This window comes from Ceratosolen solmsi, unplaced genomic scaffold, assembly GCF_000503995.2.
Source record: "Ceratosolen solmsi marchali unplaced genomic scaffold, CerSol_1.0 scaffold10, whole genome shotgun sequence".
NCBI classification, from domain to species: Eukaryota; Metazoa; Arthropoda; class Insecta; order Hymenoptera; family Agaonidae; genus Ceratosolen; species Ceratosolen solmsi.
The window spans coordinates 7,360,719-7,385,615 of record NW_011948412.1 but is presented as its reverse complement, the minus strand read 5'-3'; the positions used below and the strand labels follow the sequence as shown (position 1 = coordinate 7,385,615).

General features: G+C 30.5%; 1 protein-coding gene across 1 annotated transcript; it reads left to right on the top strand.

Moving 5' to 3' along the window:
- Positions 1 to 2,674: 2,674 nt before the first annotated feature.
- LOC105368817 (ABC transporter G family member 20) lies at positions 2,675 to 22,846 on the top strand. The gene is made up of 13 exons (XM_011507948.1): positions 2,675 to 2,705; positions 14,180 to 14,405; positions 16,512 to 16,756; positions 16,988 to 17,013; positions 17,806 to 18,228; positions 18,810 to 18,899; positions 18,977 to 19,089; positions 19,394 to 19,779; positions 20,717 to 20,832; positions 20,921 to 20,991; positions 21,094 to 21,182; positions 21,277 to 21,453; positions 22,458 to 22,846. Exons 1-13 carry the CDS (start codon positions 2,696 to 2,698, stop codon positions 22,757 to 22,759), a joined length of 2,274 nt encoding a protein of 757 aa, XP_011506250.1. The 5' UTR covers positions 2,675 to 2,695; the 3' UTR covers positions 22,760 to 22,846.
- Positions 22,847 to 24,897: the final 2,051 nt, after the last annotated feature.

Below are 24,897 nucleotides of genomic sequence, written 5' to 3'. Positions count from 1 at the left end.
ATATATATGAAATATTTGGTCAAATAATTTAAATGACAACATTTTCATTTGATGACACGAAGTGAAGAAAAATGAAAGCAAGCATTTTAAGAATTTATTTCCAAGGTTTAAGTAAAAACGAGTTTATGAAAATCAACTTCATTGTTTCGGAAATACGTATTAATACTTAAATGCATAAAATAGAATAATTTTTGTAGAATAAAGAATTTTTAATACCTAATTTAATGTATTTTTTTTTTTTTTTTTTTTTTTTTTTTTTTTTTTTTGGTAACAATTAATTATAAGAATATAATTGTATTTTAATATTATCAAATAGCATTGTTTTTAATTGGAAATTACGTACGTTAGGCGAAATAAGAGCAACATAACTTTAACTTAAGGAACATTTAAGATCAAAATAAATTTTAATGAAAGCAGCAATAAGAATATAAGAAAGAAATCGAGTACTTGGTAATTTAAGAAATTTTACATTAAAAATCTTAATTCATTGATATTTAAATTTTCTTTTTCAATTTTCTTTAGAATCCTACTTTTCCTTATTATTCATCAATTACTTATTATTAATCTGTAATTTTACAGTTGCATTGAAGCTATGATTAATGAGTTAGTGATGCCATATATTGATATGTAATTATTGAGAAATCATTAATTAATCTTCTACATAATAATTATATACATCATTTAGTAAGTTTGGCTATTGTTTTAAGTTAATCTTTCATGTAACGTGAATTTTATAAATTATCCTCAACGGTCGATTTTTACACTAGAAAAGAGTTTTATTAATTATAAATAATTATAGTACTTATTTTAGGTACATTTATGAGCATATCGTGTATTATCATTTAGTAGGAAATTTGTTTTTTTTTTTCATAAAATATTCATGAATAAAAAATATTTATTTAAATTTACGCCCTATAATATGAATAAATTTTAAATAATCTTATCTCTATTGAATATTTATTATATTATTAGTATTATTTATCTAACTATTTTATTATTTATTCTTCAAGATATGATTTGATTGTTATTGCATCGATAGATTTATTTCTTGCATAAGCAATATATATATATATATATATATATATATATATATATATAAAAATATTAGAATATAAATAATCATCAAAGTAATTAAAATATTCAAAAACCTATGCACGAAACAAAAAAAGCAGAATGTTTTATATAAATATTTCTTTGATTTTTGTAGAAAATAAAAATTTATCTTTAATGTTTTTGACTATCACTAATCAGCTTATTTTACTTAAGAGTAACGATTGTTCAAATTAACAAAAAATGTAATCCAGAATTCGAAATTGTGCCTCAAACATGCTAATAGTAACATTGTGTTTTATAACCAGAGATTAGAGGTATAAAGAACTATAAAAAAAATTAGAAAAGGTTGTTCAACACCACGGATAAATTTCAAAACGTGTTACGCATGTAATGAAATTGGTCAATAAGCGAGCTAAAGAGCTGCAGAGATTGACGGTTCTCTCAGTTCCTCTTACTCGAGAATGAATTTAAGCGCTAAAAGAATGAACGAGTGGCGATTGCGGAAAAAGATATTGTGAAAAAAAGTCGGGGATCTTCTCGCATCCTTGAAAGAAGCTGACGGATCTTGAACTCCGAGGAAACTTTTATAATATCGCCAGATCCTCGGAATCCCGATGTTGAATCCCATTTTCACGTATGGACTGTCTTTTAAAAAATGCATTGCTTGACAGCTTGACAGAATAAATGAGAAACTTATCTTAGCGTACATTGTGAATAAAAGAGAGAAACAGAATTGATGGAGAAATGTTTATCGATTCATTATGCTTTTAAATTGATTTGTAGGAAATTAATAAATTGACTGAATTAATCGATCAAAAGCAAACCGAGACTCGCAAAATCTATAATCGAATTGCAAAAAACTCTTATAAACGTCGTCTCTTAACTGCATCTCAGATGTAAAAATGCAGTTAAAATTGCACACACGAGACAACGAAGTCGAATAAAAAATTGCATAATTACCGTAGCTTATTAGCGTAACGATAAATGAGAGATTCTTGTTTCCTTGATGGAAGCTGGCGGGAATCGAATCGAGCGGCCAGTCGAAAGGAGCCGCGGGCATATTTGCAAAAACATTCGATGGACCAAACTGGACTTCACAGGATTAAAAACGGGCGAGCCGAGCTGAGCCGAGGGGGCTTGATTCGTGGAAGCGAGGCCGAGGATACAGCAGGATGCCGAGCCCCAAGCCAAAGGGATAGCCAGGGCCCGGAAGTTCGGCCTCGTCTCCCCGTCACCGCGAATCGCCGCTCGACCGCGACGTCAGCGCTCTCTCGGCCCCCGCCAACGACCAACTCCTCCTCCTCCTCCTCGTAGGCTCGAGCCCGTCCGGCGACCCGTGCGGTTCTCCAGTTCTCGGTGGCTGCGCGCGCGAGCCACACGCACGCACGCACGCACGCACGCACGCACGAACGCACGCACGCACGCACGCACGCAGCCACGCAGATACGCAGACAGGCGGCCGGCCGGTCAAGCACTCGGCGAATGTGTCCTCGTGGTTCGGCCCTTCGGAGTTCGTGAGGTTTGGGAAGTGCGTCAAACAGCCCGCCGAGCTGTACGGGATAGTTCGCGCTCGAGTGGCTACTCAGATACGGAGAGAGAGAGAGAGAGAGAGACAGAGACAGAGAGTGAAGAAGAGAGAAGAATGATCGAAGGTATTTCGTCCGAGGGCATAATTGCGCCACTGGCTTTTTGGCTTAAGGTTTAAGGATAAGGATGACTCCCCGCTTCGACGTTTAAAAGGATCAGTGTACTCGACTGCTTTGTTTCCCTTTTGCCTTACGATTTCAGTATCAAGTGTCATTTTCCATCACACTCCGGCTCCCCATTTGGTCTTCTTACTCATTTTTTCACGCACAATTCATTCTTTGTACGTTGTCAGCCGTTTCTTTTGTTATCCGTTTATAAGTGCAGAATTGGAAAATTTTTTCAATGAAAATAAATTATTTTACCTGACTACGCGTCATACGCACTTCATCAAGTTTTTCATGCTGTAGTACGTGAAAATTATATTTCTTATGGAAATAAAGATTTTCGTGTGCTATGCGCTTTATTATAATGTCAAAACTTATCGATTCGAATTATTATTTTATATTATCATTTGCAAAATATACCGTGAAAAAATTAGGCACTCCGTGCATTCTAAAAGAAATAATTATGCAACTTGTCGATTGTATTATTTAACGTTAACTATTAATAATATCCGTTTCTTTTCCTTCGCTTTAAAGCAAGATTTTATTTTTCCTTACAGAAAATAAATCGCCTCTCCGAACACTTCGCATCTAATATGTGCATTTTCTAATTCTAGAGCTAAATTAAAATAAACAAATTTAAATATTTAGATTTGCAGTCACCAGTTTTCGAATTTAATTTTAAACAGGTATTAGCATTTGAAAGAATCGATTTTTATTTTTATTTTCACCTATTGGTTTTTTTCTTTTTTTCTTTCTTTTTTTTTCATAAAATTTCACAGTCGCCACATTGATAAAATATCTGACATGTTGTAAAATCAATGTGTAAGGAAAGATTTATCTTATGTTACATGTTAAACATTAAAAGTATCGTTTCGTGAGCAATTGGCGTTAAAGTGATGGTATTGATAAACGCTATCGCTATATTATTTATAATTCACCTTGACATTTTATATATTTATATAAATTTATATATTTCAATTTTGAGTAGTATTAAGTCATCGAAAGTTTAAATTCATTAATTCTATTAATTTAATTATACGCGTAACGTTAATTTTTAATAATAAACCACTCAAGTGGTAAATATTTATTTATTGGAAAAATTAAAGCGAATAGTTATTATTTTATTTATTGCAGCCAATGTCCTTCATTTAATGGAACGGGGAAGAACGATTTTTGTTTTTAATAACTCACAAATGACTACACCACCTTCTTCAAGTATAATTATAGTTATTTTCCTTTATCAGCTTTTCACTTTATCCAATTCTGAATGAATCATTAACATTTCATTGGATATTGGATAAAGGAAATGTTCCAAATAAATGCTTTGATCAAATTTCACAAGATATTATCACTCGTGTAAATATCTTACTTCATATGCTTAATTAACATCTATTCATTTTAAAAATGATTATATGGACAATAAACTAGTAAACTTTCGACTTCAAAATCTTCATCATTGTATATCTCAGGTAATATTGTTTTTTTTCATAAATAATTTTTAAATCAATTTATATAATATATATATATATATATATAATTATTGTATGAAAGTTGTATATAATTTTAAAAAATTAAAGATATAATGACAATAGACAATAAAAAATATATAACGTCAATTGGTTAATAAAATTGATCGAAATGATACACATTTTTAATTAATATATTACCTTTAGAGAAAGTAAATTCAAAATAAACTTTAAATAATTTATTTAGATAATTTACACAAATTTATTTATAATGGATTGTAAATTACTTTATTGTTAAAAACTTTCGTTGAAACGATTTTACCGCAGAGTAATTAATTGTACGTGGATAATTTAGATCATTCAAACATTTATAACATTAAAGCATCGTAACTCATCCATTTTTATAAATAATTAAATGTATAATAATGAGTTATATAAAATAATTAATACTAGAAAATTTTTGTGTACATATGACAAAACTTATTACAGTTTTGATCAAAATGGAAATACTCTGATTCAATTTATTTTTCACTCTCGCTTCACAATAATCAATAGGTATTTTTGTAATTTTTATTTTCGAAAACATACAATTGTACAAAAAAAGAAAAATTACGTTTTTTTTTTTTTAAAACTTCTTAAGTTTATTTAAAAATTAATTCACTGTGCGAAGTTTTTAAAATTAAATTTCAAGACAACGTTATTTATTATTTATGTTTCTAATTAAAAACTATTTTATAAATATTTCACAATTTAATAAGGAATTTTTTGTTAAATATAATAATTTTTTTCATACTTCTATTAATAAATAAAACATATATCTAAAAGTCAATATCATTCTGAAAATAAGAAGTCGGTAGTTGTAAATTTTCCACATATCAGTTGAAATTTCATGCTAATATTGAAGATTAAAAATTCATCGTCGTATTCCATCGTATTTCATTTATGGGAAAGAATTTTGTTCGAACAAGGAGAATTAAATGGAATTTATTGTACACATATATGATAAATCAACGAATCTAAGGAAAAGACTATTTTGAAATAAAAATTACAATTAAATTAACTCGTGTGACGCAGTCCTAATCGCACTCCACACAGGAGGCGTGGAGTTAAGGATTTTTCTTATTCATTCGAACATTATTTAGTTAAATATATTTGCTATGCCATTCACTCTTTGCAGAAATGATGAATTTAATACTCATTTCATAAATATCCTAATGGTAATTATTAAGTAATCCACTATATTAACAATAAGGAAAATAAATACCGATATATTAAATTTAAGACATTACAATACAGACGTTAAATGGTTTATTTTACATTAAATTAATTTACTATGGAATTTATGACTTTCCTAGATAGTATTGATATCTGAAATTTCTAAATTTAATAAAATATTGTAGTTAACTTGATCAATGCTTGAGTAACGATAGTTTTATTACGAATAATAATACGAATATTTCTATTACAGTAATAGCAGAGTTCGATTTTACCATACGTGAACTTCTTCCTCAATTAATATCTTCGTTATCCGTTATTTATGAAATTTGAAAATAGATTGAAATCTTTTATAGCCATTGCAAAATACAAATTTGAAAAAGCAAACTTTGTATAGCAATATAATTTGTAATTCCTAATTCGGTCAGTTAACTTAAGAACCTTGTTACTTTTCATTGCCTTATTACAAAATCGTAAACATCATATTTTCAAATGCCAGCATAACCTGACACACGAAGCGAAAGTAACAATATTAACATACATAAAAAAAATTGTGCACATAACGACAGGCTGTTGCAAATTGTCTGATTTCAATGTGCAAATTCGGCATTGCAATTCAGTAAACAATTTGACGGGTCAGAAAATCAGAGCCGAAACATGCGTATTTAACGAATTCACTCGCAGTGGAGAGTCGATTTCACAATCACAAGAGCGATCTTTTTAAAAAGATTAAACAGAAAAGGAATGAAAAATCTATAAGTCTTGGGAAATCAGTAGATTGTTGATAGCCTGTCGCACATCATTATACACATTTGCATGACGTTTTCGTATATTTATTTAACAAATATCAACAAACTTCAGTCGTTTCATTCATCCACGTATGGTTCAGCATTATTATAATGAATATCTCTGTATATGTTAAGTATTATTATATTACTACAATATAATACTAATTATACTGCATGGGTGATTAGAACACCCACTTGAAGGTTGGCTTAATAATTGCTTGGCTTAATAGCATTACAGATACAATTTTGGGGAAGGGAGGGATTTAATAAATAAATTTAAATAGTGCATTGTAATTCTAAGTATTAAGATGGTGATGTAATGGAATTAAGATAGTGAAATATATATATATATATATATATATATATATATATATATATTCATGGTATGCATGTCAGAATTGTAGAGATAGCTCGACTTATGTACATAGTTCGAACGAATATCAATGATTATAATGAGATTCGTGTCTACTTAAGTAAGCACTATTATTCAAATAAAAATTGCTCACAAATAACGTCATATATTGATGGAAATTGAATGTAACATTATACTATTAATGAAATACTATAGATACTGTAAGAAAAGCATATAAAATGTTCAAATTGAAGAATCATCGTTACCTTTAATAAAGAAACAGTAAAAGTGGTTAAAATTATTTTTAAAGCCATAAATAATTTATAATTAATAGTTTATAGATGTTACATCAATAATTTATGGGCATTTTTGCAGCTGTAAAAAAAAAAAAGTATTGTTTGCAAAAATTCTTTAATTTATTATGAAAATAAATAATAAAATGATTCGAACGACTTGCTTCGTTGTCCTGTAGAGAAGGAGGTTAATTCATTTTGAAACAGCAATTAAATTGTGCATTATGATTTTAATGCTCATTCATCAACGGGACAAAATGTCGAAAGAGTTGAAGAATTGATAATATTGAACTAGAATCCATTCAAACTGTATTATATTTGTCGTTCCTTTTTCTGAACACGCTAGCGCCTCAATTGTATTTATAAACAGATTCAATGAAAGTGAAAGTTTGAAATTATTATGAAAACATCATTGATAACACGATATCTTAACATTTTACAGTCATTGTTAATTCATGAAGATTTTAATTTAAAAATATCTACATACTATATTGAGTTAAAAAAATTTCATTTATGTATTATTGCATTTTACATATAAAACAAGTGATTCTTAAATGTCAATTGTAATACTGAGAAAATACTGAGAATTTAAGTCTATGGTATGAGTTTCTTAACAATTTGTATTCTCTAATATAAATTGCCTTCGTCAAATTAAATAAAATTACCAACTATGGATATTCCTGATAGTCGCCGATTAATGAAAGTCAGTCAATCATTATATAAGACTCGAAAGATTAACACCTAGCATAAACACTCGAATGAATTTGAAAATATTTCACTATTTCAATGTAAAATAAAGTCACTCTCGAGCTGCCATTGCACATATCGAATCGACATGTATGCGATTGGTAACGGACGAAGCTATTGGTGTGCTCGTGCGTGTGAGTCGAGTATAATTTACGAGAGGAAATATCCCTCGTGCCTAAGGCCCAACAGAAGGCCGCGAAGGGGTATGGGATTATGTAAACCTGAGAGAGAGAGAGAGAGAGAGAGAGAGTTCGTGCGAAGTATTTTCGGTCGATACCACATCATTCCGCTCAATTTGATAATCTACCTTAACTATATGGAAATATTACTTATCTTCTATTTTATTTATTTATTTATTTTTGATTAATGAATCATTTAAAGCTGCATTACGGCTGTTCCAAATTAAGAATCAATATTTAGTTCTATTTTATCATACTCATATTGTATTAGCGCTGATTTTGTATTAAAATAGTTTTTCTCTAATACATAAAACTTTTGCTCCGTTTACTATTTTCGTTAAACTCATCATACTCCATTAATAATAGTATTTATGGCTCCATAACTTTGATAATATCTTATCGATTAATATACAATTCAATCGATTCTACATTAATCAATTCTCTAATTATAAAAATAAACAAATATTCAGAGTACAAAATGCTTTTGCATTTCAAAGGATTGATGATTTCAGTTATAAATACAGAGATAATTCGAGGATAATAATATATTTTGTTATGACACATTAAACTTCATTCTTAATTTACGCTATCATAGATGAACAATAATTTGCAGATGTAAAAACTCTTTGTATTATCATTGAATTATAATCTAATCTATAATTAACGTTACATAAAAATATTATTTTTCATTTTTGTGATATTTTCACCGATAATCAATGACCTGCATAAAATGAAAGTGAAAAGAACAGGTTAGTCGGAAATATATCTGTGCATGTGTATAAAATCTATTATGCTCGTTTAGAACATAAAAAAATTTTAAATTTTCACTTAAAATTTTGCCACTAAAAATTGAATGAACGTAAATTTTATATCACGTAACAATCAATTTGATAATTGATGGTCTGAAAATGTACATAAACAATAAATATTTATAAGCAGCCGTATACATGGCGTTATCGTAAATAAAAATGTGTAATGTACATCATCGATTGTATTGATTTACATTTACATCAATTACACGTCTATGTGCGATTTGCGATTTACATTTTACATTGCGATAATATTTATATTAAAGAGACGATGGTGTAAAGGTTTTGAACGACACTATCTATATAAAATCATACAATATTTATCATTTATAACCATAATTATTTTTAATTTAATATCAGCCAGAATACCAACCCAATATCAACTGAATGCAAAAGTTATTGAAAAAAAAAAAAAAAAAAAAAAAAAACACATAATACCTGAATAATACCCTTGAATTACCTTTAACGATCTTTCTTTCGTTTGAATATTTAAGTATTATATAAAATATTCCATCGACATAATTAACAAATTAAATTGAATAAATATGCGATTATTTTAGCTAATCCATTATTTCGCACATTCTCAACTATATTTACAAATTCATTATTATTATTTATACTTCGTTCGCATAACTAACTCTCTTCCTTTTTGTAATAAATAACATTTATATACATAAATGACTATAAGTTTAGTTTAAAGAATGAATAAAAATTGCAAAATATATAGATCATGAAAATTAATTGGTCGCTCAAAGTACGTAAATGCAATGTACTGCATAATGAATCGATCTCCCTTTTCGCTCGATCATTAAGTGGAGTCGTCTGTAGGTGAGAGTGTTGGCAAGATCTCTCCACCTCGACTCTCCCAGTTCCCTTGATCACCTCGTTGCATCATGTAAAAAAAAAAAAAAAAAAAAAAAAAAAAAAAATACAAAATTCAAGATATTACCACATCGTCGGTATTGCAAGTAAAATTTTTTTCCTTCCTTAACAAGATTCGTGCGCGATGTTTATAATAGCAATTGCCGATAACCTTTGGTAACTTCGTTCCTTGTTTTCTATAATTCCCAAACGTAAAACTTACTTTTTAATTTAACAGGTGCACTTCAATTTTTACGTAAAAATTGCACTTTGGCTAATTTTGCAGATACAATTATGTCATTTAAACAGTTTATTACAAAATTTATCTCCTATATCTAAATTCTATTATATTGTAAACAAAGTTTAAGGAATGCAAGAATAAAACGTGAAAATACTATACTAAGAAAAATAATTGGTTCCTTACAATTCTTGTAAAGTTTTTTTTTTTTTTTTTTTTTTTATATATATATATAATTGGAGTTTGCAACATATTGAATTTTTAGGCATAATTTAACGTAAAAATTTACAATGTTATTAACAGTGTAGATTTAAAGATTTAGGCCCTCGCATAATTTATAATAATAATACCGTTTATATTTTGATAAAGTAGTAAAATAGTGATAATGTAGGATCGAAGTTAATTTAATATTAAATCGATAATACGCATATTTTATAAAAATTGTTATTTAGTGATTTATGAAAAAAAAAAAAAAAAGAAGATAAAAATACATTAACTTCTTTTGCCGACTGTATTTACAATTTCATAAAAATTAATCTCACGAGAGAATTTTGTTTTTTACTTTAAGAAAAATGATGATTCTTTTTATATTGTTTTTGTGTTCATCAAATTTCTATGACATAATTTTAAATACATAGCTCAATCGATATAAACAAGATATGGTAAAAAATTATTTTCATGCTTTTTGTTAGAATCATTATTATTTTGCAAGCATTTTTATTGTGAAAATATGATATTTTGTAAAGCAAGAATAAAAATCGAGTTTCTTAAAAATAAATATTCACGTTTATTCCTTAAAAAATTTATATTTTCAATGATTATTTTATATAATATGTTTTACAACTATATAGTTATATTATATTTTGTAATTCAGTATTTGAAAAATAGATTGTTAAAAATTGGTTGGTTTTCTTTTTTTTTTTTCCTTTTTTTTTATCTATTAATACAGCAAAATAATAAGTTTAAATTAATAATTGTATGTATAAATACGAAATTTTTACATGTCACATATATATATATATATATATATATATAGCGAAAATTAATATATTACTATTTTTTATTGGATTTGTATAATTTAATAACATTTAAACGTACAAACTTGCGATATAAATGTTTAGGTAGTTTTAATAACATTTATGGAAAGACCTATTTTATCTAAAATTACTAATAAGTTTAATTGACACGTGTTTATGTTCATGTTACATTATTGATTTTTATTCGAAATGCTTTTCTCAATCATTTGAACAATGTAAACGATTATCGGTAGTCCATTACATGCTAATCCATTATTGAATCCAGTACGATGAATTTTCAATATTTGCAAGATAAATATTTTTTAATATAAATTATTATCTTTAATCTAGGATATAGGATTCCATAATCGCATAGATTTTGATTGAATATGTTATCAGTCCCAAATTAATTCTTGAACATTACTATTAATAATAACGTATAATAAAAATTTTGTAACTATTTGAAAACTTTCACCGTATCTTTAATGACAGTATTAAGATCGTAAATATTGGATTAGAATTTCTTGTCGGTAAATATTTAATTTCTGATTTTTTTCTTAATTCAAACAAAACATAAAATTGCTAACAGAGTTGAAATAAATATATTTGTCTTATGTTAGAAATCTCATAGATTTTAAAGAAATTAATTTAGTTAATAAATATGGCAATGCATTGCCAATTGTAATTATTAACGTATTAATGAATTAAATGAGTTATTCAATGCCAAGTTTCTATTAATCACAATAAATATTATTTTATCCGTAATGTGTGTAACATTGTTAGTATGAAATTAATAAGTTGGAATTCATATAAATACGCGTAATACCAGCGAGTAGAAATGCACTTCGCGTTAATCTCTCTACTTACGTCAAAAATCTTAATTAATACTTATCGTAATGAAAAAAAAAAAAAAAAGAAAAAAGGAAAAAAAAAGGAAAAAAAGAAAAAAACTTACTTTACTTACCTTGAATTAATTTAGTGTATCTTATTGTATCTTACAGCGATCCTTTCATATTACAAAAACAATAGCCTATGCCTTCTGTAACGAGCATCTTCGTTTAATCTCCCCGTATCAATCATAAATGGGAATGATATTAGTATTAGAAAAAAATTATCGGCTACTCTATTAAAATACAGTAAACGGCGCTTGACAATCGTCATGTCGAACAATGCGTGAAAATGTCTTCTAATCGTCGGCCGAGTAATTAAGCGATTCCACGCGCCGATTACAAGGCATTTAACGATCGGTTCTCCACTACCTTTCTCATATTCGTTCTTATCGCACTTTTGTCCTATTAATAATTTCGATGCAGGTAATGCGAGGCGTCCCTTTCATCGACACGAAACGACGAGTATTTATTGCGACACGCTCCCGTCGCGCGTTACACTTCTCTTATGCGATGAATTTGATTGTCGACGCGCCTCTTGCGTAATCTATCCTAACGCGCGAGTTATGCGACTCCGACTACTCGCTCGTAAACGCCTAAAAGACGAGGACATTTTTTTTTTTTTTTTTATATCGCCTGTCCTTGTGTTATGCTTTTCTTTTCTTTTCCTTTCTTTTCTTTTACTTCGGTGACGTTTTTCACCAGCGACGCACCTTGGGACTCTCGCTAAATAGTGCCTCAATGCGCTCAGGACTCGTAACCCTTATGTTTATCGTACATTCTTCGCAATACTTGCACTACGATTTTTCAAGGATCGCGACAATCGAGGCGATATTGTCCCTTTGTATGGCTAAATATTCATTATTATTGGTAGGGGAATAGAAGTAAGCGGCAATGATAGATAAAATTAATTTTTATAAGACGGAATAAATATTTGATGCTGTTCATAATATTTTAATGTTTTCATAAACTTTGATACGATGATTGAGTACATTCTGATATGTAAAAGCAAATTATAAATAAAAAAGAATAATGAAGAATTGTAAATTAATGACATTTTATTTTATTATTTTTTTTTTTTTTTCACATAATAGTGTAAATAAGTGCAAGGTTTATTGGATTAAGTGAAAGACTCTTTTATGTTAAATTATAATAAAATTAAAATGAATATACAATTTAAAATTGTAAAACTTTTCACGCGCACGTGTTCTGAATTATATTATGCAAATATAAGAAATAAAATTTTGGCAGTAGATTTGAAGGAAATGCCATCGTCATAACTTGGTGTGCGACTCGAACATTTTATTCACGATATACTTATATGGATAGAAGGAAATTTAAATATGAAATACTATAATCGCTTTATATCACATATATTAAAAGAATAGAGAAAAAAAAAAAAGAAAAAAAGCCTACCCACGGATTATGCATAAGGTTATAATTACAAATTACAAAGTTGTGTACACGTGTAGTTACGATATTCATATCATAATTCATTAAATTAATCATATCCGAAGAATAATTTAATGACTATTATTAATGAAAAGTGCACTAGAGTGTGACTTTTTAATATTCAATAATAGAGAAAAAAATGGTATTATTGATTTTTGTTTTTTTTTTTTTGTTTTTTTTTTTTCAAGTTAATAAACAAAAAATTCTTACCACTAACTACATTAAAATACAAAACAATTGAAATGAAAGCAGATTATTTTAAAAAATTTAATAATCTATCGACAACTTTGATTGCACATTTAAGATTACGCATCGTTGGATCAAGGAGATATATATTCATATTTATTTAATGCTAGACGAGATTTAAATTTTATGAAATTAAAGCCGTCATTTAAATAATACTTGATTATCATGAAAATTTTATACATAATTTTTTAAATACGTGTATTAGAATGAAAAAGAAATGTTATGAACAATGTATGGTCAGATAGATTTTTATATATTTTATACTTGAAACAAGAGACAGGGAGCACAACTAACATTTATACACTGAGTTTCTAGACAAAAGCTATAAACTTTATTTTACAATTAATGACGCAAGCTATTCGTAACGAGGAAAATTTTTCAGTTGAAAAATATAACATTTTGGCTTTATTTAGTTGAAAACGGTAATCTTGATGGCTAATCCAATGTGCGCGTCAGATAGTCAGAACTTTATGAAAATGTTTATTCATTAATGATAATCGAGCGTATTTCTGAATTTAAAAAACTTTTATGTTCTAAGCAATGGTATTATTCATTACATTGGCTCATTTTTTTTTTTTTTTTAAGAAATAGCTATGTATCAGTAACGTTTAGGCATTCGAATGTAAGAGACAGAATTATTCATTGAACGCCATTCCTTAAGCTTATATAATTGCCTGTAGAGAGTGACGGAATGGTGAAATTTATGGTCTCCACACTCTCTCCATCCGATGGATGTAATAATTATGAAATAGAAATAGAAGCCTCAAAAATTAAATGTAATGCCAGAAAACGAAAGGGATGTAAATCTCTTTGAAATGACATTGCCCCGTAAATTGACAATATTCGCGAATTGTAAGCTTGCACGAGCTGACGTGATTTGTTACAGAAATGGAGCCAACAGAGAGCCCGGAGGTAGCAGCGGCCCCGGCCTCATCGGTAGCCTCCCTCGAGCTGAAGACGCGTCGGGCCCAATTCCAGACGCAGGCCTCGACGGTGGCGACGCGACGCAGACAGGCCGTCTGCGTGCGTCGGGCCTTCAAGAAATACGGCCCCAAGAGCAACCCCAACGTCATCCTCGACGGTCTTAATATGACGGTACCGAAGGGCACAATGTCAGTACTCGTATCCTATTATTAACTGTTATTCACTTAACAATAGTCATTGGCCGAGGAATTTAGACCGCAATAATGAATATTTATTAACCGCTGACTACCAGGTCGAGGTTGAGAGAGAGAGAGAGAGAGAGAGAGAGAGAGAGAGAGAGAGAGAGAGAGAGAGAAAGACGTTAAGGGAGCAAAAATGTAGCGCTTCGAGTGCTTGGATGGATAATGTAAAAGAAAGGATGCCTTAGACGCCTATTAAAATAGTAGTTTCCCTATTCCAGTTCAGCCTCAAATAGACAAACATCACTTCAATTATTTCCAAATCCTATTTATCTATATTATTGTTGAATAAAAAATACAAAATAAATAGCACGGTAAAGACGCTCTTATCCAACGTTCATTAACATTGTGTTCTTAATTTACTTATATTACATTTAATTGTAATAATTTCGAATTTTTATGTACATGTAAGGTCACGTTTGTCTATTATATTGATTAAATTCTTATAATGTTTGAACACGTCCAATGCAATGATGTAAGTTTGGTGACTTTAATAATTTGAATACATGACTAATCTCGTAAAGCATATGAATAAGAGAATCTTCGATAATATTTTCGGTTTGTATTAAAAAATCAAATCATTTTAATTTTTTTTTTTTTTTTTGCATAAAATCCAATTACTTCATCGATTATGTTTTTAAATATTTTTAAAGATTTTGTCTCTCTTCGGTGTTTATATTAAGCTAAGCAGCTATGCTCAAAATATCAAAATACCCGAGGAATTAAATGAAAAATCTCCATTCTATAGTATTACTCAACATAATCCAATCGATTAAAAAAGGAATGAAAAAAAGAATGAAAAAAAAGAAGAAAAATGAAGGTAAAATGAAGGAAAAATGAAGGATAGTTTAACAAGCAGTTAATTACAAATTTCAAAAATATTTTCAATTAAAATTGCACTTAATATAATTCTTAATTATTCCGATAAATTTTTCAATGTTGTATAATTCTAAATATCTATGAAGTATGTATTGAAAAGGGCTTATGAAAAAAAAAAACAACAAATAGACGTTAAAATTGTCAATAATTTGATTATAATATATTAGGAAGATGATTACTTATGATAAAAACGTATATGTAAGCTTTTCGTTGCATAGTGACACGTGCTTGGAGATTGAGATTTTTTTTTTCTTTTTTTTTCTTTTTTTTTTTTTTTTTTTAATTGCCACACGATTTATAGTATGGTCGGTGTGTGCTTTCCACCGCGGAAATAAATATATTTTTTACTGTCGACTTCTTGAGCATCGGCTGAGATATCAATACTGGTAGATCATATTTCAATGTGAATATTGAATATTTTTCAATATAACTTTCCGGATGACTCAATATGTAAATACATCTAATTATTCCGATGTTTATATGCGTTTCTGACTATTCATATAGATGATATCTAAATTTTCGGATTTTATTGAATTATGCGTAATGAAAAAATTACAAAAAAAACAAAAACAAAAAAAAATTAAGTTGACTTATCCTTCAAAGATACATTACAAATCAAATTTACAATAAAAAAAAAACAAAAAAAAACAAAAAAAAAACAAAAAGAAAACAAAAAGAAAACTAAACGATATTTCATGTAATACTTAAGACTACATTTATTTCATTTTGTAATACGTTTTTGCATAGGTAATTGTCGAAAAGTAAATTTTGGAGAATCTATTAGTAAAAGAATGCCTCTGAAGTCTATAGTTGAAAATTTTTATGTTTCATTCTGTTTAATTGTCATTTTGTACTATTAGTTTTAATCAATAAGTATATATTATATTGCAATGCGATAATATTCATAATGAATATAAATTGCAGGGATGTTGAAGATATTTATATTGATTATTATAGAATCAACAGACTATAATTTCGCGGTCGGTGGATCTATCGATTGTCAACTAAATTCTTCACTCGGTAAAACATATCGACTATAGATATTACCAAGATATTCATAAATTTAATATAGTGGCTAACGAATGGGTCGCTGTTGGTTTTTTTTTTTTTTTTTTTTTTTTTCATAAAACGGTTAAATCATAATTAGAAATAATTAATTGGCAAGCACATTTACAGATATGGACTATTGGGAGCGAGCGGTTGCGGCAAAACGACCTTATTGTCTTGCATAGTGGGTCGTCGTCGACTAAACTCCGGCGAAATCTGGGTCCTGGGTGGTAGACCCGGTTCAAAGGGCTCAGGAGTACCTGGACCCCGGGTCGGCTATATGCCCCAGGAAATCGCCCTCTACGGCGAGTTCTCCATACGCGAAACTTTTATATTCTTTGGCTGGTGCGCGGGCATGACAACGGATCGGATCAGTTCGACGATAAACGCGAATTCGTGCTGAAGGTGAGCGAATGATGTTGATGATATTTATGGTAATAAGTTGATTGGTCAGCCTCGCTATATATATATATATATATATATATATACGTTTTTCAATAAATAAGTATCATTGAAGATAAAATTTATCGAAGATCATGTTTTCTTTTAAGAAATAAATATTACAAGGAGTTTAATGAGCGTATTTGCGTCTTACGAAAGTTGAGAAATATTATTATTTTATTTGCTCAAAGTATCGAATATTCTCGAACGAAAAGTTTCTTAAATACAAGCTCAATATGAAGAATAAATTATTTGTATAAGCATGGCATTAAGGAGAAAAGCCGAGCTTAAATTTATTTATAAACTATTGAATCTTGCTAATACCAATACACAAAAATATATGCAATAAACATTATTCAGCAATTGATATAGTAAAACAATGAAAATTAATTACGAAAAATAAATGGTGGGGTTAATTTTTTAAGTCTGTCGCTCAAATTGACGCGCTATTAAACAAAGTTTCCATTACTTATCGAGTACTTTTTGAATTAAATAAACTCATTAATCAATGAATTAAGATAACCTTGAATCTTAAAAGTAAATAAAAGCCATTAAAATGCTCAAGGTATGCGCTATCTAATAATAATAATAATAATAATAATAATAATAATAATAATAATAATAATAATAATAATAATAATAATAATAATAGAGTTGTGTTATAGCTTATAGATAATGTAGTTTATTGTTATTTTATCAACAAGAGATTTTGTTTGAAATAAAAATGAACGCTCCTTTGTTGAATAAACTAAATTGTGATTAAATAGTAAGCCCATGGATGGGAGATAAAGCCTTGTTATGCAATCCATAATCCATGCATAAAACATCGTCAGTGCTGACATTTTAAGAAGTGGGCACACGGTAAAATTTCTGACCACTCGCGAACTCGCGAAATAATTTAATTTGGGCAATTAGCTTGAATATCGATGGTTGGGGAGTTTACAATGGTGATGGAATCGCATAATTCGGTGTGGTTGTAAAGTTTTTGCAGTTACCATCGGAGAACCGGTTTGTAAAGAATCTTTCTGGCGGTCAGCAACGTCGGGTTTCCCTGGCAGCCTCGCTCCTCGCCGACCCGGAGCTTTTGATTCTGGACGAGCCAACGGTCGGAGTCGACCCCGTGCTCCGGCAGAGCATCTGGGACCATCTCGTGCACATAACCAAGGATGGTAAGACGACCATAATCATTACAACGCATTACATCGAGGAAACGCGCCAGGCAGGGATAATTGGCCTCATGCGCAGCGGTCGCTTCCTTGCCGAGGAATCGCCCGTTAAATTGATGGAAATGCATAGGCTCGACACCCTCGAGGAAGTGTTCCTTAAGCTTAGCCGCAGACAAAATATGGGCCTGAGGAGAAGGAGTAGCATCCTGAGCAGCGTCACGGGTGTCCCACCGGAACCGGTAATACACCAACAAGAACTATTATCGAGCATTGGACTTAATTTTTCGCTCTCGGCGATATTATTATTCGTCCGTGTGCGTTCGGTGTCTCGTTTATTCGCTCTTACGATTATTTGCAACATTAATAATTTTCAACATACGATATTTTACAAATAATTGCAATCTATGTCATTTATAATAAATATTGTAAATTAGTCTACAAAGCACAAGTAGACATAAATTGTTCATTCATCTATTTTCAATATTAATATCATCCGATTGAAAAAAAAAGAAAAGAAAAGAAAGAAAAGAAAAAAATTAATTTGCCACATTCGAAATTTAATAGCAATCTTATCGTAAAACCTCTCTGTGTATTATCAATCGTTTAAAAATGAATGCTTATAATAAAGTTTATAAGAAATGTATCGGTGCATATATATATATATATATATATATACATATATCAAGTAATAGATTCGTAACGATAATATAAATCTTGAAATATAAAAATAAATCATCCTGTTGATTTATTAATATTATTGCAATTATTATTTAAGGTGGGCACTGTGAAAGTCACAATGAAAATAAGTGTTATTTTTTAGGATGCGGATGAAGAAATGAGCGGAGAGTTCGGTGATAATGTGAGCGTGTCTAGTCGACGAAGAAGTATTGCCGTGACATCGGACGATGACGTAAGATATTAAAATACACGATAAATCATATTACAATAAATCCTGCTCGAAAGATTCGATTATTTTGAATTTTTTAGGCGCTCGATTTGCCGCCGGAAGAGAAGGGATCGTATAAATTTCAAATGCTCAATCCAAAACACATGAAAGCCTTGATTTGGAAGAATTTCCTATGGATGTGGAGAAACGTTGGGTAGGCAGCATTAATTTTCATCTAAGAATTCTGATAGATTCGTATAAACACGTTTTCGATATTCCACTAGAAAGCCGATCGTTAACAATCTTAACTATTACGCGTGCAAACCCGTGCAAACTCGTGAAAACTCGTGAAAACTCGTGCAAACTCATGCAAAAATAACCTGAGAATTTGGGAGAGGAGATTGTAAGAGCGCGTGGACACTTCCCTTGGGAAAGCGTTAATCTAACGATAAAATAAAGATAAGAAATCGGGCTTGTGTGCCGATATTCTAAAAGCGTGTTTATTCATCGTCTTGCAGGATAATGCTCTTCATAATCGGCCTGCCCGTGGTGCAGATAATCCTGTTCTGCCTGTCGATCGGCAAGGATCCCACGGGCCTGCGTTTGGCCATCGTCAACAACGAGCTCAACTCAAGCGCCGATACTTGCGTGCCCTCCATAGGCTGCGATTTCACCATGTCCAGTTGTCGTTTCCTCAAAGAGCTGGAGAAGCGAAAGGTCGTTTACTTGCCTTACGACACGGTCGAGGAGGCGAGGCAGGCGGTGGTCAAGGGCTGGGCTTGGGGCGCCATCACTTTCCCCGGCAACTACTCGGCCTCGCTCAGGGAGAGAATCGACTATGGCAAGGACGCGGACGAGTTTAGCGTCATATACGCCGACATGGACGTCGTCTTGGATATGTCTAGTGAGTAGTGGTAGTTAGTTGTAGGGCCAGACCGTCTTTTCATCATTCGACTATGCGATTATCAATCCACCTACTGTATTCTCCACACGCACGCGCCATACCTCCTCCTCATCCCTCCCCTCCTCCTCCTCATAATCCACCTCCTCCCCTCCCCCCTCCCCCTCATCGTCCCTCCGCCGCGACATCACTCCCCCCTCTCTTACTCACCTACCCGCCACCTCAGCCCATCCCTACTCATTCGCACGAATCTTAATTATAATTTTAAACGCCAAATTAAGCGTTGAAATAGAGAAAGTTGAATTAGAGAGCTGAAGTATTTAAGACATTGGATAAATGGATACGGGCTAATCCCACCTGATTTAACGATAAATTAATTCTAAAATAGCTTTGACTTAATTTTTTTTTTTTTATTCTTTATCGTAGTAGCAAGCGAATTGACATTTATTTAAAATTAACGTATTACATTATCTGGAGGCAAATTTACATTGCGTTATTTCTTCCGAAAAATACTAAAACTAATGAATTACGATATATGATCGTTTGTTTGAAAAGAAATAATTAGGCTTAATTTTGTGAAAACTTGTTGTTTCTTTATACTTTTAAATACGATATATGTTTAAATAAAAATAAATGTTTATACGAATGTATTATGTTTTGAAGCACAGCTTGACTATGCATTGATGATATAATATTGCCATTATGAATTATCATTATTGCAGCACAAAATATTAACAAAAATATATTTCAAATTGTTATAAAACTTCGTTTTTCTTTTAATAATTGAATTTTTTATTATTATCCATTCTATAAAATGCTAAGTGAATACACCGTGAAAAACTGTACGACAGTTTTCTGCTATCTGGAAATAAATTTTATTCCCTTATTAGATCGTGTAAGTTAATCGAGAGATAAATGCACACATTTTATTGTCATTCAGATCAACAAATTGGCCAGTTGCTGCAAAGAGATCTTTATTACTCGTTCGAAGACTTTGCGCGTGAGCTCACATCAGCCTGTAATTATAGTGCAAAATTAACTGAAATTCCTGTCTCAGTGAGTATATACTTTTATTGGATAATCACGCCAATTTAACAATGGAAAGTTTACCATTATTAAAGATATGGTTACTTCGCTTGCGTAGTTCCAGAAACCTATATATGGACCTCTGGAGCCCAATTTCACGGATTTTGCCGCTCCCGGAGTTATTTTAACGTGCGTAAAACAATTTATGATCCGCGTAGGAATTTGTAAAATTAAACGTTAAATATATATATATATATATATATATCTGACATACAAATATATAAATTTTAGAATTATTTTCTTCCTGTCGGTCGCCCTAACATCGGGTGCCATGTTGTTGGAAAGAAACGAGGGATTACTCGAAAGGAGCTTAGTCGTCGGTAAGTGAATCGTAACAATAACTATTCATTTTCTTCTTTATATATAAGGATGTAGAAGGAAACGTTCTTTGTTGAATATTTGTTGAACCATTAGGTGTCACCGGTCCCGAAATCTTATTCGGCCAAGTCGTCACGCAGTTCCTCGTTATGACGGGACAAACAGTTATGGTTCTCGTTGTGGCATTTGCCGTTTTTAAAATTACATGCGAGGGGGATGTCGCTATGGTTACTGCACTTACAATTCTTACGGGTTTCTGCGGCATGTGTTTCGGTAAGTGTATTCCCGATCTTGTAACCGAACATTTGTTTTTCATGTCCTTCACGATTTTGCCCTGGATGCATTGAGCCAATAGTCAGTGAAATAAATTCATCTCACGCTCTTATCATTTGTGTCTTAAACATACGATCACAAGCATCAACAACCTTAACCATCTAACGAACATCTCAGATATTAAGATTATTGGTCATTCTTGTTTTCCCGAATATTATAATATTCCCATTATAACTAATAAATCTTCTAAAATTTGAGCAATTATAAATAATCATAGTTAAGAATAAAAAAACAGTAACAATTTGCGAAATATTTTTTTTTTTTTTTTTTTTTTTTTTTTTTTTTTACGAAATTTGTGTCTTCTGATAATAAAATGAAGGCATAATCTCGTCACAAATTCAATAATTAAGCTCCTCATTTTAACACACATGAAATATTGTGAGCGCGCTATTGTTGCCCACACATATAACCGCTATGATCGCTTCTATTGAATTTCTAAAGGTGTAAAGATGTGATTAATCAGCATTCTTCGCGTACTTTGGCATCTTATCGCAAAACTTTGGTGTCCAATTTTTAATCACCAGTCAAGTTTAATCAGCAATAGGATTGCTAAACTTCTCACGCGTTACGGAGCATCGAAGGATAAGACAGCATCAATTAGCGTAGCTCTCGATCGGTATTATTGCAATTTTCTCTTCTAGAATAACAAGTTGAATTTATTCGTACTTTATTACTCTCTCATCAATTAATTGGAATGGAGTTTCACTCCAAGCGAAGTGAAAGTATGTCCGTTTCATTAGTGCGAATTCCAGCGGTGCACGCTTTCAGCCCGGGCAAAAAACAAAAGCGAATCATACCTCCATAACCGCACTCTCCCATGATCGCGTAAAGCCGATAACAACCTAATAAGCTACGTGCTCCGTCTTGGTAATCGATCTCCGTCGATCGACACCACCTCCACATTCGCCAAAAATCCCTAATAATTATTAATGACGTTGAAACAGGTTTCGTGGTGGCGTGCTCGTGCGAAAACGAGCGAAGCGCGACGTACATGGCAATGGGCTCGTTCCTGCCCATCGTCATGCTCTGCGGCATTATCTGGCCGATCGAGGGTATGCACCCGATACTCCGGTACATCAGCTTCCTGCTCCCATTGACCAAGAGCACCGAGTCCTTCCGGGCGATGCTGGCCCGGGGCTGGACAATAGCCAACCCAGTCGTGTACGACGGCTTCATCGCCACCTTCGTCTGGATCATCGTCTTCCTGACCCTCGCCATACTGCTCATTAAGTTCAAGAAAGGCTGAGATGACCGTAACGAACGTCGAAAAACTTTCTATCCTTTAAGGATTATCGCGTGTGATTTATTTCTTTAATTCTAATTTTAACTTTTTCCTATTGTTTTTTCTTTTTCTTTTTCTTTTTCTTTTTCCTTTTCTTTTTCCTTTTCCTTTTCCTTTTCTTTTTCTTTTTCCTTTTCTTTTTCCTTTTCTTTTTCCTTTTCTTTTTCTTTTTCCTTTTCTTTTTCCTTTTCTTTTTCCTTTTCTTTTTCTCTTTTATTGAATTGACGCACTCTTACTCTTTCTTCTTATGGATTTGAGAAAAATGTATGTTCGAGATCGAGGATTCCGGCGCGTGACGTGTGAATGCGAGCGTGAGGTCATCGTTCCATACCTCCATACTTTGAACGTGATGTTTTTTAATTTGGAATTTATTATTTTCTTTTAATTCGGTATTAAATTTGTTTTTACCGTTAACAATTGCGGATAACAATAACGATTGCTGAACTTTCATATACGTTTTATCCTACACAATTATAGAATGGATACAAATCAATTGTAGCAAAAATGGCAAAGTTTACTCGACGTTAGTCAGATCGTAATAATATAAATTACGTACTGATGAATTTAAGAAATTTTATCGATATAATTATCTCAATTGTTATTACGGACGGCTTTGCCTAAGCTACATTCTCCAATAATATAATTTCCAGAAATATTTCTAATAATGAAAAAAAAAAAAGTAAAAAAATAACTCAGTCAACTCAATACAATTATTTTAAACGTTGTACTAAATTCTTATAATTGTCCTCTTTTAAATATATCGATTAATATGCGCAATAACTGTGTTGATGGTTTCCTATTTATTATTAAATTACATGATTATAATACGGTCTATTCGTCTTGCCATGTGTAATATTTAAAGTGATGCGTTTATTAAATAGTGTTAGTTTCTTTGTCAATTTAATTTATAAACGATTATATATATATATATATTTTTTATTCGACAATTAAAGAAGAAAAATCTAAATTTCACATTAAAAAGAGATGTCAAAGATTAAAATAAGTCGAATTCGATTTTTATGAAGGAAAAGGATTTGTATATTTTACTTAAAAGTTGATCTCTTTTAATAATAAGATCGAGTTTAACAGCGAATTTCAATTTAAAAATTTTCTTCTATTTGCTAAGTGAAATATTTAACTTAAATAAATATTCTTCTTAAATAAAACTAGACAATTTAAATATTTTATTTATAGAGCAATCGAATCTTCTTTGTAAACTTGCTGACGTTTTCATTACAATATTCTGTATCATTTTTCTCACTATTTTACGATTTAATGAAATACCATCATGTTATTTGAATTACAATACAAAATATAAACAATGATTTTATTTGTTTTTATGTCCAATTAGCTGGTATGAAGATGGTGCTATTTTTCTGTAAAAAGTCACAATATCGATGAGAAAATTAAAATAAATCCCGTGCTTTTAGTATAGTATAGGTATTCGAATGTAATGTATGTAGCATATTTATTCAATAATTTTTGTATAATTATTTAGATCGTGTCTTTATTGTTGCAATTAAAAATCAAAAGCCTATTTTATATATCATACAAATTGTACAGCGTAGAATTAAGTTTATAATAAAATACCAAAATGGATGAACGAAAAGAATTAAGTATGTGTAAAAAAAAAAAAAAAAAAAACCTGTATGAGTTACATTTATTCCACGGGGCTTACTAGAATTATTACAATTTCTTTGGGTTCTGGATTTACATTGACTAGTTTTAAATGTCTTGCACTTAATGATTAAAAGTCAAAATGTTTTAATGTATAAAAAATTAAGTGTGACTTTTCATCAATTTGTTTTTTTTTTTAATTTTATAAAGAGACGGTCTCCGCTTTATAATAAATGAATAGCGTTAGAACAGTATTTGTAATGTTATGATAAATCACTTTTGTACAGTCTTATTGAATTGCTTCTGGAGACTAATATAATTCTTAATAAAGCATACAAAAAAAAAAAAAACAAAACAAAAAAGAATTATATAAATTATAACTTTACCACCAACCTTATCCTCTTTTAAGTCGCTTTTAAAATTCGTTTCGTAATTTTTTAAAATACTTTAAAGCGTTTAGACATAAGATAATACATGGGGTTATG

Coding starts and splice junctions, on each gene's coding strand:
- LOC105368817 (XM_011507948.1), top strand. Junction 16,757..16,987: donor CATGACAACGGATCGGATCA/GTTCGACGATAA, acceptor ACGAAAGTTGAG/AAATATTATTATTTTATTTG. Junction 21,454..22,457: donor TTTCTGCGGCATGTGTTTCG/GTAAGTGTATTC, acceptor ACGTTGAAACAG/GTTTCGTGGTGGCGTGCTCG.